Raw genomic sequence first — 16,983 nt, 5'->3', positions numbered from 1 at the left:
CAAACACCACAGTAGAAATAACTTGGGCTGAAGGAATAAAACTCTGGCTAGAGTATGAGGAAAATCTTTCTACCAGTGAAGTGTATTCACACAGAATCGTCTAGGTTGGAAAACACCTTGAAGATCATCCAGTCCAACCATTAACCTAACACTGACAGATCCCAACTACACCATATCCCTCAGTGCTATGTCGACCCGACTCTTAAACACCTCCAGGGATGGGGACTCCACCACCTCCCTGGGCAGCCCATTCCAATGCCTAACAACCCGTTCTGTAAAGAAATACTTCCTAATATCCAGTCTAAACCTTCCCTGGCGCAACTTGAGGCCATTACCTCTTGTCCTATCACTTATTACTTGGTTAAAGAGACTCATCCCCAGCTCTCTGCAACCTCCTTTCAGGGAGTTGTAGAGGGCGATGAGGTCTCCCCTCAGCCTCCTTTTCTCCAGACTAAACAACCCCAGTTCCCTCAGCCGCTCCTCGTACAACATGTGCTCCAGACCCTTCACCAGCTTTGTTGCCCTTCTCTGGATGCACTCGAGTAATTCAATGTCCTTTTTGTAGTGAGGGGCCCAAAACTGAACACAGGAATCGAGGTGCGGCCTCACCAGTGCCGAGTACAGGGGCAAGATCACTTCCCTGTCCCTGCTGGCCACACTATTTCTGATACAAGCCAGGATGCCATTGGCCTTCTTGGCCACCTGGGCACACTGCTGGCTCATGTTCAGACAGCTGTCAATCAACACCCCCAGGTCCCTCTCTGACTGGCAGCTCTCCAGCCACTCCTCCCCAAGCCTGTAGCGCTGCTGGGGGTTGTTGTGGCCCAAGTGCAGCACCCGGCATTTGGCCTTATTGAAACTCACACAGTTGGCCTTAGCCCATCGCTCCAGCCTGTCCAGGTCTCTCTGCAGAGCCTCCCTACCCTCGAGCAGATCAACACTCCCACCCAATTTGGCGTCATCTGCAAACTTACTGAGGGTGCACTCAATCCCCTCGTCTAGATCATCAATAAAGATGTTAAACAGGAGTGGCCCCAAAACCGAGCCCTGGGGGACACCACTCGTGATCGGCTGCCAACCGGATTTAACTCCATTCACCACAACTCTCTGGGCCCGGCCATCCAGCCAGTTTTTTTACCCAGCAAAGTGTGTGCCCACGCAAGCCACGAGCAGCCAGTTTTGCCAGGAGAATGCTGTGGGAAACGGTGTCAAAGGCCTTACTAAAGTCAAGGTAAGCAACATCCACAGCCTTTCCCTCATCCAATAAGCAGGTCACCCTGTCGTAGATGGAGATCAGGTTTGTCAGGCAGGACCTGACATAAACCCATGCTGACTGGGCCTGATCATCTGGTTGTCCATTATATGGCTTTTAATGGCACCCAATGGTATTAACCAGCAGAAATTAGAGAGAAATAGTAGAATAGCCCACATCCTCAAAAGGCTGAAGGAGAAGATAGAACACTTAATAGATTTGAACTGTAATTACAACGCTTCGTTAGACACTTCATTTACTCACTGTAGAAGCCAATGTCACAAATTCCCCTGTATCCCGCACTACTGGCATTTGCATCGTGTAACTTCAGGTTGATGCTGTCTGAATTATGATTTATATTAAAAGTAAACCATAAAGAAAAAGAACAGCTGAATTCCAATGTTAGGTAGGAACATACTTGATGGCAAACAAATCAAATTTATTTTCAGAAAACCTCTGTGATGACTGGGCTTTTTGTGTTTGAAAACAGGGGAGATATTTTTGAAGAGACAGAGGTCTAGGAGGAAGTAAAAGTGTCATTACATACAGGTAACTTCATTCATCTGATGTTAAGCGGTTCTGCACCATAATGGGTTCAGGCATCACGACCAAAGAGCTGAGAGTCCCTCACCTCCACAGTCTCTTTTACATAAAAAACCAAAAAAAAAAAATTCAGCAATGCTGTCATCTCCACTGGTTGCTGCAGTTTCTCTGCTTTGTAGGTATAGACAAAAAACCCCAGAATTCTCATTTCATATTTTATCCACTCTTCTTCCCTGTAGAGTTCTACCACTGGGTAAAGTTCACAGGGGGAAAGCAAGCACGTCTGCGACCCTCTGAAAAGGACAGTTTTGCAGAGTTTGCAGATTTAAAGAAGTTCATGGATAAACTTCACAGAAAATTTGTTCTGTATCTAGGTCTGCTTCTCCTTATTTCCTACCTCCCAAACACTTCTTCGCAAGCTTTGACACTTGCACTGTTCCAAAGCAAGACAACCATCACAAGAATCACTGTTTAGATACTGGAGTTTTGTTTAAGTAGGTCTTGACATTAATTGATCAACTAGTCAATCTGTCCATTTCATTTGTAATGTAAACATCAAATAAATTAGTTCTCTGGGGCATTTTGGAAAAATTCTGCAATGAAGCTTTTGCATCTAAATTTTAGAAATGTGCATTTTTTGTTCCCTGTTGTTCATTGTAAGTACATTCCATTATGGGCTCTCCAAGCAATTCAGTTAAACAGTTCATTTAGCAGATTCAGTACTCACAGCTGTTTTACAAGAACTCTGCATACACTGAAACCTAGACCAGCCTAGACCAAGGTTTCTTTGTTGTCACCTGGTACAGCTTTTGTGGTTCTCCAGTAAGGAAGACGCCAGAAGGGGAGGGGAGAGGAGGGGGGAAGCAACCATGGCAGGCAGCAAGCAATGCTACTTTCATGAGGCTCAAGACTGAAATCTAAACTGCATGTAATTGTTAGGAGCAAAAACTGGAAGAAAACAGTGCAGAACCACAAGTTACAGACTGAGTTTTTGCCTGAGGAAGAGGCTGTAATTATGTCTAGTCTCAACTCCTAGCATTATGAAACTCTTGTTTACCACACAAGGAAATATTTTTGGTTATGTTCTGCTTTCTATGGCACACAGAAATCTAATGAAGCTGAAAGTTTATCCCAGATTTGCAATGTAACACAGCAGACTGTGTAAAGATTTACACAGGCACCCTCAGCTATGATGGATTTCAAATACTTCCCATCACTGAGCATTTTCATTATGTAGCAACATGCTGACCATCATCAGATAAAAATTCACAGCAACTCTGTCAAAGACTTTTGAGACACATAATATTTTGTGAAAAGCAATTTACACAAAAAACACTCCCCAGATTTCAATTAAGCCAATACAGATTAAATCACTCAAGATACACAGTTTGATTTTTGGCAATACTGATACAGCAATTCCTCCTTGGCAGAGACTTAACACTGGTTCATCACACCTATGGAAGTGGCATTCACAATGTTATTCTCAAACACCATACTTAATTATGTATTTAACCACAATTAACAAAATTATTCAATGAATAACAGAATCAAGGAACATTTATTTCAATTTCATATTTCCAACATGTAAACTGCAATTGTGATAAAGGTTCATTCTTTAAAAATTCCAGGGCTTCGATCTTTTATCAAAGAATCAAGCAAATATTTTAAAATTAGATCCATTTAAATAATCTTCAAGTGTACAACTAAATTCACATATATCTATGCTCCATTTAAAAAAAAAAAGAATAACCAAACTTCACTGATTATTACTTCTACAGAATTCATTCCCTCCAAAGTCATCCAGGCAGTGACTAAATATACTTATGAGGAAATACAAAGTCTTAACAAAAAGAATTAGCCTTTTTATATTAAATCAATTCCAGATGTTACTCTATGTAGAGAATAAAGAGCCAAAAAATGGTTGTACATTATTTCTCCATCTCCAAAATTTGTAACAATCCATGTCATATATCCCAGCTAAGAGAAAACTATAAACATACATGCAAAGCCCCATAAGCTTTCCACATATCAGACTCTACTCCTGCTGAATTTTACATGACCCATAAAAGAGTCTTAGCACAGCAGCAAAATCATATAAAGCCAAGATATGTTTTGGTCACTTCCCATCCATGCTCATGCAAGTATGATCCCTTTTCCCCATACTCTCGCTAAATAACTTACCAACCGATACTGCAGTTTCCTGGGACTCTCTTTATGCATTCTCCTACTCTCCAAGGTAGCATTAAATCCACTGGCTGATACAATGCTTATGACTATTATTTGAAATACATGGAGGCAGGGGGTAGCAGTGTATTAACAGAATGGGTATTTCACCACCTTTTATGGGCTAGGGAAATGCTCATAGTGGATGTCCAAAAGAAAGTTCAAATAAGGGATGACTGAAAGCAGTTTTCATGAAAAGGCTGAGCCCCAGTTAAAAAACCTTTGCAAAGCTAAGACACATATCTGTATCTGTAAGATTACTCCAAAAAATAAATCACATGACTAAGGAAAAACAGCACAGCTAGCTGAGGGGAATGCCAGACTACTCACCCCCTTTCAGCCCCTTCTGTTAAGATTACTCATCATTACTTCTGTCACCTCCTTATTTCCTCTCCTCCCATCTCTTACCACGAAAACTTCACAGCAAGAGTCCCATGATTTCTCCAGTTACTTAGAGCTTCCATGGAGAAATCAGAATAAAATCACATCAGGTTACCCACAGTTCCCTGTAACTAGCATTCCTGAAGCAAATACTATTGAGACAGGACTGCCCAGAACAGTTAGTATTACTGATAACACAAAATAGTTTAGAGCTCTTCTCTTCCCTCCCTATAGTAAACAGCATTTTTAACTTTCCTATTCCTGAACCAGTGTTCCAAATTTGCTGCAGGTTTCATTTCCAGAAAAATATTTAAGAGTGCCTACCGTGCATACAGGCCAAGTAATAGGATATTGCTCATCTACCCTCTAAAATGGCTTTTAGAACCACAGGACTGACCACAACTTTTTGGAAACTATAAGAAATTATTATGTCAGAAGCCTCACACAAGGGCAAGATGAATATACAATGAAGAATTTTCCAGAAATAGCAAACACCATGAGACTCTCTGCAGCTCTTCCATATGAATGTAATTTCTTGGAAAACACATTATTGCTTCAAGAGTAGCACAGTATTTTAGCCAAACATCAACTGAACATACCACACACATTTAAGTACATACACAGCTACCACCAGTGAATATATGAATTTTGCAGTCCCCATGCTACATGACAATACGGGACAGTGGCAAAACAAATGAAAAACACCAAAGGATTTTTAGACAGACTGAAGTAAGGCATTTCTGGCTGTTCCACTCACATTCAGAGATTATTTCTACAGTGACAGACAGCACACATATATATATATTTACACACACACTTAATGTACACAAACAGCTAGCTATACTACTATCACTACCATTTACTATTACCAAATAACCTCAGAGGGATTGCAAAGATAACAGAGTATTTGTTAAACACCCCATTTACTCCCCATTCATTCAAGGCACTTCACAGAAGGATGGACCAGCAGCCCAAGCTAGACAAGAGAGATTTGATTTAGGATCATTCAGCCTGAGCTGGCAATATTCCTCCCAGTAGAGTCTGCTTCTGACTTGTGACTCAAGTGAGGGCACACAGAGACATCAGTAGGAAAAATGTCTCACTGAACCAACTGAATAATCTTTATGTCAAGAGGGAAAAAAAATCCTATGATTTGGTAGTACAAGACTGACTTACTGAGAAGCATAAAGAGCCAAAGAATCATGGAAAATAACTGAAAAGAGTATTTTTTCCCCATATTTAAAATATTTGATGTTATAATTTTAAGCAGCAGAAGCCTTTGTAGGTTCTCACACAAAAGAAGTCAGGGGTCTTCATTGTTTTAGTAAGGAACTGCCTAGGTACCAGGGTTGCAAAGCTATATGCTCTTCCAAAACAAAGAGTCAACATAGCACTGAGGGATATGGTGTAGTTGGGAACTGTCAATGTTAGGTTAACAGTTGGACTAGATGATCTTCAAGGTCTTTTCCAACCTAGACAATTCTGTGAAAACTAAAAAGGAAGTTTCTGTCCAAATGACCTTACAGAACTTATGTAGCTTTAAAGAAAGAGTTCAGAGATGTGCAAAGCACCTACAATCAAGCTTTACTCAGTACATCAACAGCCAATTGTAAAAAATATGGCTTAGAACATAAAGTATGCCTTACTGGGTCAGCAACTCTGCTTTGAACATGCTGGTACTGTCTGCCCCACAAAAAAGGTCATACTGACCCTTGTTTAAAGTACCTTCATTTGTTCATTTTAAAGTAAACTCCCACCAGTTCTGACACTTGTTAGTTTCTTCACTGTGGGACTACATGACTAGTTCTACCTACCCATCACCTTTATGTTTTTGTAAAACCTGGATCATATTTCCCCTAAACTTTTCATTTTCCAAAAAGAATGGTCCCAGTCTTTTCAGTCTCTTCCCAAAAAGCAGCTGTTCTATCCCCTTGGCTATCTCAATCATACCTTTCTGGACATGCTCTCATTCTATCATATGCTTTTATACATGCTGGGACCCAGTACCTTATCTTTCAAAGTTTCAATTTAACAAATGAAAAGGATAGAATTTCTCCACAGCCTGTTCAACTCACACAGCCTAGCACTTGGGTCTCTCTAAATTTCCAGGTATAGCTACTTCTAATTCCAGCTGCCACAAAAAACACATTGGTCAAAAGCTGAAAGGAAAACTGTACTGGCTCTCACACCCAAAGCTCTTCACCTTAGCTCTCTCACTTACAGCTCTGAACTAAAAATGTTAAAAACCAGCCAGGCACATGGCAGGGCAAGATGCCATAGAGAAGCAGCAGCCCAAACCTAGTCTGCCACAGGGTTCTGGAAGGGAGGTCTGCAGCCTCAGTTGCTCTCCCAAGTGACTTGCCCAGAGGCAACCATGACTGAATGTAACAGCAACTCCACTGCTCTCTAAGAAGTCACAGGACCTCTGTCTCATGTATTATTCTTTCATGCCACATACATTTACATTTGTCATTTGTAGACAGTTCCCCTTGGAAGAGGTCCTTCATCTAGATCATCAATTGCATGTGCTCTTCCCAAAGTTTTAAATTCTTGAGGCAAAGCAGTATCAGCTTTCTTTGAAAGACAGCTCCCACAGGATGCAGAGCTAATATAAGACAGTAGAGTGTTTGGAAAAGACTGATCATCAGATAAATACCTCTCTCCTCTTTCAAGTCTGAGGCTGGCCACCTCAAACTTTAAACAACATACAGGAACTTTTTCACACTTGCTGTTTTCCCAGTTTCAAATCCTTCCCCTTAAGATCTGGTTAAGATTTCAGTCCAGATAACAATAGGTCCAGGTCTGCCTAGAGGTGGGTGACGCCCATCGACAATGCCCAAGGGGGTCTGAATGCATGCCATCAGCAGCCCCAACACTCCTTCCAGCAGGATGCAAGGCAGAGCAGTACACCTGCTGGAGAAAGGCTGCCTTTCTCTGGCCAAATCCTTCATCCCAGTGTCACTAGGAATCAGTTGCCTTCAGAGAGCAGTGGTTCATACCCTCTCCAACCAGCAGGAACAAACAGGAGTCCTGTGGTCACTCCTCACTCATAATGTAAAATAGCAGCAGCTCTCACATTTTCCCATTTCATCAGTTCTTTGCATTTTTGTTTCAACACCTTCATTTCTCCACATGAATCTGTACTGGTGGAAAAGCAATTAGGAGACAGATGGAAAGTCCATTAAAGCAATCATTACTCCAGACACTGGAAAACTTTGTCTTTTTCATCCTCATCTCATTGGCAAACTGACACTTTGTTCTGTGTGGGAAAATACTGTACAAAGGAAACGCCTGAAAGCAGCAAAGGACTATGTGCATCATGAAAGCTCAGTGTTTGTCAATGGCTTTTTTCTTTTTTTTTTGTTAAATGAACTGGCCTTGACATCTCTGAGGCTACAGCACTGCTTTTATTACACGAAGATTGGAACTCCCACATATTCAGAGCTAGAAATCCAAAGACAAGAATTCACGTCTTTAAATAACAGGGGGAAAAAGACTATTTCTGAATATACCTGGTTTATCTTCAGTTTACAGAAAAAAATGTTAAAGGGCATAACAAAAGTAAAAATTCAGAGACATCAGGTGTCTACCCTTGAAATGCTAACAGTTAATTTTTTTTTAATCATCCTCACCTAGAACCTCTAACCAAATCTCTTCCCTCTGCAGATGAATTCTTGCAGATACTCAAAAACATCGAGCAAAGTACATGCTTCTATGCATATTTTCTCCCTCTGTCTCGATAGTCCCTAATGAACCTGTTTAGAAAGCAGCAAATGCACAAAGGACTGCAGCAATGTACAACCTAACCCTCCTACAACATGATGCAGTTAGTTACAAGGTCAAATACCAAAAAGAGCTACCAAGAGCTGTGTCTCGTATTAAACAATTTCTGGTGTGATAAGAATCAGATATTTTAAAACAAAACACACCAAAAACACAACTAGGAAAGTTACCAAAAAATCTGCAAAGCAAGTGGAGAAAGGGAGAGCAGAAATAAAAGAAGAGATCAGACCTGGGCTAGAACATGGACAGATGGCAGCAGCTGTCTGCCAGAACACTGACCAGTAGAAACAGCTGAGAGGGATGAAGATGGATGTCAGTGAATCAGTCACTAAGAAATATTATTAATTCTAATGCAGTGAATAATTTAGCAATTTCATATAGCCAAATTTTGCTACACAGCTTGAACTTTCCCTCTTACCCTCACAATCCTGCTTGAGGAAGGTGTGCTACACTAACACATACTCAATTTGGCACTTAAAAGTTCATGCGGGTACTCTCCTGTCAACACTGCTACCTTTCAGATGTATCTTTTTTCCCCCCCCATCCTCCAGAGAAAGTCAGCATTCAGGCTAGAAATACACAGAGTGAGTTGATAGCTGCACACTTCATATAGATATACATTTAACAGCTGCTGTACAAAGGAAGCATGCACACTGAAAGCACATATATCAGTCATCAGTCAGGATCTGCCTTCTATAACATCACTATGTTACATCTTCGAGAAGCAGAAAATAACATGCTTTCCAAGTCTGCAGGAAAATCTCATTAAAGGTGATTCAGTAGGATGGAAAAATGGCAACCGCAGTTCAGCTTCCTCTTCTCCCCAAACACATATCCTTATTTGACTATATTTTTTAACCTAGGCTATCAGCACGGCTCTTGGGACCTACTGACACAGGGAGTATTAATGACCACAGGAAGTCCACCTGGACATTGTATTTTGAAAGGCTAGAGTAACACTAAACAGGGAACAGAGTGCAGGCCAGCATCTGCAGACAGAACATCTTCAATCAACACCTATGCTCCCCACCCCAAAGTACTTTAATTTATTCCCCGAGGCCATAAGCAATGGTATTCCAAACACTCCAGGTTCAGTATGCAAACAGCTCTAGTTAAACAAGCAATCCCATACAGATTATCATCTGCACTAATGATAGCAACTCAGAGAAAACAGCACTCTGTGTGTGTATATGACTGGAATTATGTCCTTAACTATTTCCTCATTTTACAGTTATCTTACTTCATACAGTTAAGACTGTTCCAAGCAGTAATCTAAACCAGTATATTTCATACAACAACTTAAAATAGGCACATTTTCTGCACTTCGTTAAACCTGAGGACCTAAAATTTTTGGCTTACAAAATTTTGTATTTGGTAATTTAAGAAGTGGGGGAGAACCCAATGTGGGACAAAAGTCTTCATTACACACTTTTGGGTAGAATTTAATTTCTTTCATAACATCTAATTTCACTTTTTGGCTGCAATTTTACTGAAGCTTTGCCATTTTTTCCATCAAGTTACAATCAACCATTTTCAGGAAAGAGAACCAAGTTAATATCACACAGACTTCTACAAAATTTTTATAGGATAATGTAAGCGCCACTCCAAAAATCAGTAATGTTTACTCAACAATCCTGCTCCAGGATCTAATTTCACTACTTTCATCGGACAGCAGACAACTTGTGGTTAGCCATTTACTTTGTATTCTTCCTGGTGTTTCTGTGTGGTCTTGTCAGACGAGTCTATGGGAACATAAGCTGATGAAAAACACTACTTGCAACTGTAGATTTTGCATACCTTCTATTTATTTTCCTCTGATACTAGAAGACTAGTTGTACCGACCACTCTGAACACATCTTTCAAAGTGTTTATCACATGGTAACAGTATACTAAATCAGAAAGTCTCAATCATATTCCCTTATCACTACTAACCATAGATGATACTGTACAGAGTCCACACTCACCTAAGCCCTAACAGGCAAATCAGAGAAAACTTTGAGAGAACAAAGGCTAGTACTACATAGATTTGTATTTTTACTGAAGAACATGAACCACACACACACAAAAAGAAGAGAAAAAACCACACCCAAGCAACAGTGTCAAAACTTCCTGGTTAAAACTATCATTCATGCTAAACCACCACCTTCATGATGCACAATTATCTAAAAAATGCTAAGGAGGAATCAAGGTTAGCCTCATGACAACAGATACATCGCTCACTGTGGCAAACAGCAAAATAAGGCTCCTCTTCTGATCCTCACACTGGTACCCTCTCTGGTACCACTCCTTCCCACCCTGGTACCTGAATCAGGATGTTCAGGCTCTGGCAGACATGCCTAGCGCAAGATGCAGCCACACTTTGCCATACAGAAAGAGAAAGCACTTGTCATGCCAGATTCAAGCTTTGCCTTTATTCGAGAGAGGAACTCGCAGTAAATGTATTGAATTATATAATGTTCAGTTCATACACAAATTCTGACGTTTGGCTGCAGCTCTGAGAATAAGAAAAATTCAACAGCAAAGTATAATGTGTTACAGTAAAAGAATGCATCTATAGCAAGCTAATCATCATAATTATACCTACCTTCTGCTGAACCACAGATTTTTACACCTAAAAAAATTTGAATTAAGTTACCCTTACCTCCACCTTATTACTGTAACCATTTCCACAGTCACTTCAATTACAGCCTGGAGATAGGAGAAAACTCCTGCCTGCCTGTTCAAATGGTCTCCACCTTTCCGATTAGCTATTCCCATTCAAACATTAACCTCTAGTACGAATACAAGAAAATACCCATCTTGACAAACACCATCAATTCCAGTCACTGACTAGTGCAGGCTGCTACTAACTGGTAGCCCTGTGTGCTCCCACCCAGGAAGGAAAATATTTCTTGCTACTGGCCTGAGGCTTGGAACTTCAATTGCTCTCCTCTGCCATGTGAGTAAGCCAGGATAATGTAAAATGGCTTGAATACAAGGATCACATTCAGCTACAAGATCTAAAGCTCTTGTGGAAATGGAAATCAAACACAATAGACATTTATAAAGTTATTATACAGTGCCAGCTCTGTAGCTGATTAACTTGCTCACTCACCCAAGGACAAATAGTTAAACTATTACATTGAAAAAAACAATTACATAAAATGCAACTGTTACTTAACTCAACTGACCTGCTCCTTCCTTGTAGCTCAAAATAACTAATCACTTTAAATTTCCAAGTAATTATCCTAGTTATTTTCCTGGCACTAAAATCAGGATTTCTTATCACGGCCATTGAAGAAAACCTCACTAAAACATATGTTGAACTTGACTTTCATGATCTTTATTAAAAGGCCCAAAGAATCCACTTGAAACCCTAAATTTTTCCTTCTAACAACCAGGAAGGTCAACAAACCCTTACTCTTCTTATCAAATACTCTGCAATCTCATCAGTATCATTTCATCAGATTTCCTCAGTTTCTATTCTCTTGTCTGTCGCACCAAGGGTACTTTCGTATTAGCACACTGGAGAAGTACTCTCTTCTCTCCCCCTTCCCTCAGAACAATGACAGTTTCCTTTAAAGCATTCATAATTTTTACTTATTGTAGCTTATATTTCTTTTCTTGCACTTTCAAAGTATTTAATTCATTATCGCAACAGTTACTGTTCCCTCTGCCCCACAGAAAAAGAGGAAACATTCATAGAATAGATTCTTCAAATAAAGCAAATTTCTAGATCACAGAAATTTACAAAAGCAACAGTCCCATGGTACACTTGCCAAAACCGGAAATTATTTCATGGGAATGTAAAATAAAATATAACTGAAACTAGAGAACACTCCTTTCAAAGGCTCATCCTGGTTCTGACATCCAATTGTTCCAGTACATTCCTTGTTATTACAGAGCACATCATGAAGTATATCAATATTGCTACCAAAATCAAATAAAACTTCTGAAGAATCTTCACTGCCTGGACATGTTTGTCTGCAGTTCTATTGACAAGGCAGATCTGCAGTTTGGTATTTTTATAAATGTTGTGCAGAGAAAACACAAATACGCTCTTTTTCAAGACTTGAGGTGTATCTCTGAATGTCTATAATGAAGAAAAGGTAATCTTTCAAAAGAAAGCTACCAAGTCTTAGTCTAGCAGGTATCCATCATTCAACAGATTTCACTCAAAATGCCAGGACACTCACAGGTTTTACTCTTTCAGGGTCTTTAATCTGGCAAGGTAGGCTTCTTTACAAGCAGCAAGTCATTCGACAAAACCAAGTGACTAAGAGCAAATCAGCAACACTGCAGCACTGGGCAAATACAACCTGCAGGCGTATACTTAGCGAGTCAATATTTGTATGTTGGCTTTTTCATATTATGTGATTTTCTTCATATAATGCCTGTAAAATTTTCAGTCTGTTTTTGTAGTTCAACCTGACACTATATATATATATATATATATCAGTGTAGCCCTTTCCCTCTCCTTTACAGCAAATGTACAAGTTCCAAATGAGAACCCACTTTTCCACAAATACATAAAACCTTACTGACCAAGCCACAGTCAGAACATACACTGTTCTCCCGAGCAAGAGCATACACAAGAGAAAGGGAACAAGAGAGGAGAACTGCCTCTCACTAACATTCTTTCAGCAAAAATTTATAATCCCTTAATTTTGCCATTCAAACAAACCTGATGCCTCCAGCCATAAAGAGCCTAGTGCCTCTATGCTTGTTTTATTTGTTAATTTTCATTACACACAGTCTTTAAGGCAATAAAATTGTTTATAGGCTGCAACCCTCAGCAGCAGAGAAACCACAAGGAATTCACAGATGTGATTACCTTCTTCCAAGTTAAAAGCATTATTTCAGAAACATCAGCATATAAAATGGGTTGAATTGCTGAGGAATGAACATACCTCAGTTTGTCGACCAGCCAACTCTCCAGACGAACTGTTGTCAGCCTGGTTTAAACAAAGGGTTGCTTTAATTAGTGAAATATTACTAACTGACAGGGCAAATTCCAAAAATACTTCACTACAATTAGAAACCTTCCCCCCCCCCCCCATTAAAACAATTTTTAAATAACATTTAACCCCTACATGGCCACATGGGTGTGCTGTAAGTATATCCATTTCCCCTCTGTACATCAAACAACAGTTAAGCAAGCAATAAAAATGTTTCCCAAAGCATCTGAAAAAGCTTACCAATATTACCACCAGAGGATCAAGGCAACATTTCATTTCAGTCCTGTTTCAGATCCCACTGGGACTGAAGTTCTTAAGAGTCTAACTCTGCGTTGAGCTTAATGGGGGCAGGGGGATGCATGAAGGAAAGCAAAATGCCAAACTGTTCAAACCAGTTTTCAGTTCAGGTTAAGTTCAATTCACAGCTTGTTACTATACTGACTATAGTTGTCACCTTCCCCTAGCTGAAATTAATTTTCCATCTTTTCACTTTCTAGAAATTGTTCAGTTATTCTTTCAGCCCCTGCAGCAACCTAACAGGCCACGGTTCACCATGCACCCATGTGACTCCAACCTGTCCCCACACAGTCCCCAGCATGCTGTGTTTACACATGATAGCAACTTGACCGTGGAAATCAAAATTTACTGCTGACAGAACTGTATCAGTGCAGATCTTTTTAAACAAAGAAATATCATTTTGCAAGCAAATAAAGGGTGGAGCTTAGTTTTTTGTAGTTAGAAAAAGTGATAAAATCCTTTAAAGTTAAGCCAAACCAAACCCTGGGATTTAGTAAACTTAACTACTGCACTCTATACATTCAATCACAACAAATGAATCTTTCCATGCAAAACATGCACATATACACAAGACATGAATTGTGTAATACGTGTACAACAACATACAGATGCCCTTTTTGTTCTTCCTGCTTGCATGTGCTGCATATACAGACAGATGCCTTCAGACTAAATGAAATGTCTTGTCATAATGACATTTTGCAGAAGATTTAAGGTCTTTCTATTACTCTGCCTCTTTGGAGGATGGCTGTGTTTAACAGTCTCTCTGCGACTGAATAAGGTCACAAGAGCATCCTCCATGGAAAGGAGAGGCCTGGTATAGACTTCTTGTTTTATGTGAGGTATTCCCCAAATATAAGACTCCCTGAACTGAGATTTGATTCATGCAACTCAGTGTTCCAGTGACCTCAGTCCCAGGCAGGAAAGGTGATCCTTCAAGGTCACCTAAGTGAAAATTTCTAGCGGAATCAGACTACCTGGAATTCAGACTTACAGTTGTCCAACTCATGCTATTATTTATAGCAGCCATAGTTTTCAAGCATTACAGCCAACATAAGCTTGTGTAGCTTATAACCTACAGCAGTGCTTGCTTACATCATGACCTATGCTATGACTTCCTCTTCACTGTTAACTGACCTACCTAAATCTAGAAGCAAATATTTCCAGACACAGCGACATGCAATCATCCTCCAAGGACCTCCAAAGATACTCATACAGTAAGTCCTAATATCTAGCACAGTTCTCAAAAAGCTCATTTTTGCAGCTCTTACACAGTTAATATTTTCTTTCACCCACTCAACTTGCTTTAGTCATCAGCTTCTTTTGTTCAAGATACATTTGTTAAGAAAGCCATTCAATTATCTGGAACCACTTAAAGCTCCTGTAAAATGGTGGGATTTATCAATTATTCTTTTTCTTCTTTAAACTCTACCATATCACCTATGAAGGTCAAATACAAGACTTCAGACATTAAAAAAAATAATAATAAAAAAACCCACACTTTACTTGGTTTACTCAAATTTAACCTCAAATACAAACTTCTGCTAGCAGAGGCCCAACCACCAGTGAGTGACAAAGTCACCTCGAGTTTAGGGGAATTAAATCACCCCCAGAGCTTCTTTTTAAAAGGCCTCTGTGAGGTGGGTGAGAAGACTCTTTGTATTCTTTCCTTAGGACTCCAAAGGAGCCAGAATGAGCCACCAACTACAAAAGTTAAGAGATGAGGGAATAGTGTTGCATCTAATCAAAACCGAGGACAGACTGCAATTATTAATCATGGAATGTGGCCAGACCTCTTGGTCAATGACATTTATGAACAAAATTCTGTGAGATCTGGAAATAATCAGAAAGAACTGCAACACTCCAAGCCAAAACCAGCCCTTAAAAATCTTTGAATGTAGATGTGTAAGCAACACAGGAAAAAAATTCACTAAAATACTATAAACTTATGCCAGGACTCTGGCTGTTAACACAAAATCTTTGTGGCATGATATACTCTCACAGAGACGAAAAGGTCCAAACAACACATGCGCACACACAAACCTTTCCAAAGCATCTTCTGGGGTAGGGGAAGAGGTAGGAGATCAAATCTCTCTGTAACCTGACCAGTGCTATCTTATCTGCAGGATAAGCTCCCAGACAGAACTATGAGAAAATCCTGATACTTTTGGAAAATCTTGACTTAAAAGAGCAATTTGAGAGTAGGCAGGGCAATACAAGTTCAACAGAACACAAGTTTAACAATCTTTAAAAAGTTTGGTTGAGAAACAGAGCATATTTTATATCACCAAACCCTTGTCTACTTTCAGGTCACTTAAATATATATAACATTCCTACTAGTATTTAAGATGTCTGAAGTTGAAATGAACAAGAAAACCTGATGATGTTCGTGAGAGTATAAAAAACTATTGCAGATTATTGATGAAGAAACTTTCCTAAACTGAGGTTTCTATCCAGTACCCATGTCCTACAGGCAGCCACACCATTATATGCTGATGCACACGAGAGGCTGAGCACACTACTGCACAATTTTACTTCCCTCATCCTGAAGAACACATGATGTTCCGGATGCAAACACAGATGGATTAGTGGCTATTTCTTCAAGAATCATAGCTTAAGTGTTGTGTAGCCCTGCTTCCCATCTACGTTCTTCTTGCATTCCCTCTATCTAGTCTGGAACTCCAGCTCAGCAGACAGAGAAATGTCTTCCTGCAGGCAAGAATGAACAATCTCTCCCCAATTACAGAGCCATGTGTGGGCTATGAGCAATTTTCCAAACATAAAAGGAAGGAGAGAATTTGCTATCCATATATTAACAAGCTAAAACAAGCCAACCTGCAGATGGAAAGGATCAAAGTGTCTGCTCGAGTCACCTCAAAATTAATCCCCTCCAGGAATGTTCACCACCTCCCCCCACACACAAACACACTACGTCCCCCCAGTCCCTCCCAGAGCAAAAAGTCAAGCTCAAAGAGCACATCTAGCTCTTTTACATTAATATGATACTCCAAGAACACACACACCCTCCTTTTCTCTTTGAAAGACTATGTTCTTCCCCCTTCTCCCTCCATCCCCAGACATGCACATGCGATAGCTGAGAGACAATTTTTACTCCATTGCTTATCAAACACGATACTATGCTTTATCAAAAAGATTCACTGTAGGTTCAGTTTGGAAACAGCACCTGCATCACACAGATATGACTGTACTTTTCAAATGCTAAAACAGCAAAAGTAATATTTATCATCTGTAATACAGATTTTTTTGAAGCAATTCTGCATTGTAAATCAGGAAAAAGTGAATGTGAGAAGCTAAAGATATTAGGAAAAGAAAATATATGCATTATGACAGGTAGCTCTTCTGGTATTTCCAGGATATTATTCACATTTGAGCTGCCACTGCTCAACTGTATTTTACACAATACCTCAGTTAGATGTCAAAAGGGCATCTGTGATGTCAAACTCCTCTACATCTTTCTCTTAGGCAAGCTGAAAACTATCATGATTTGCAGAGGGCCTGAAAATTTTCTGAACTATGGACAAAAGCAGCTACATTCTTCCCAAAAAAGCC

The 16,983-nt window shown here is 39.8% G+C and overlaps 1 protein-coding gene across 5 annotated transcripts in view; it reads right to left on the bottom strand.

Moving 5' to 3' along the window:
* The window catches only part of TNS3 (tensin 3), a 241,463-nt gene that overhangs the window by 181,042 nt on the left and 43,438 nt on the right, over positions 1-16,983 (bottom strand). For all 5 annotated transcript variants that reach the window (XM_074869814.1, XM_074869796.1, XM_074869804.1 and 2 more), the window contains exon 2: positions 13,072-13,116. In XM_074869814.1, the coding sequence (XP_074725915.1) occupies positions 13,072-13,116 (45 nt within the window). The remainder of the gene's footprint in view (positions 1-13,071; positions 13,117-16,983) is intronic.

This window comes from Strix uralensis, chromosome 1 (assembly GCF_047716275.1).
Source record: "Strix uralensis isolate ZFMK-TIS-50842 chromosome 1, bStrUra1, whole genome shotgun sequence".
NCBI lineage: Eukaryota > Metazoa > Chordata > Aves > Strigiformes > Strigidae > Strix > Strix uralensis.
This window is presented reverse-complemented; position numbering and strand designations above follow the sequence as displayed.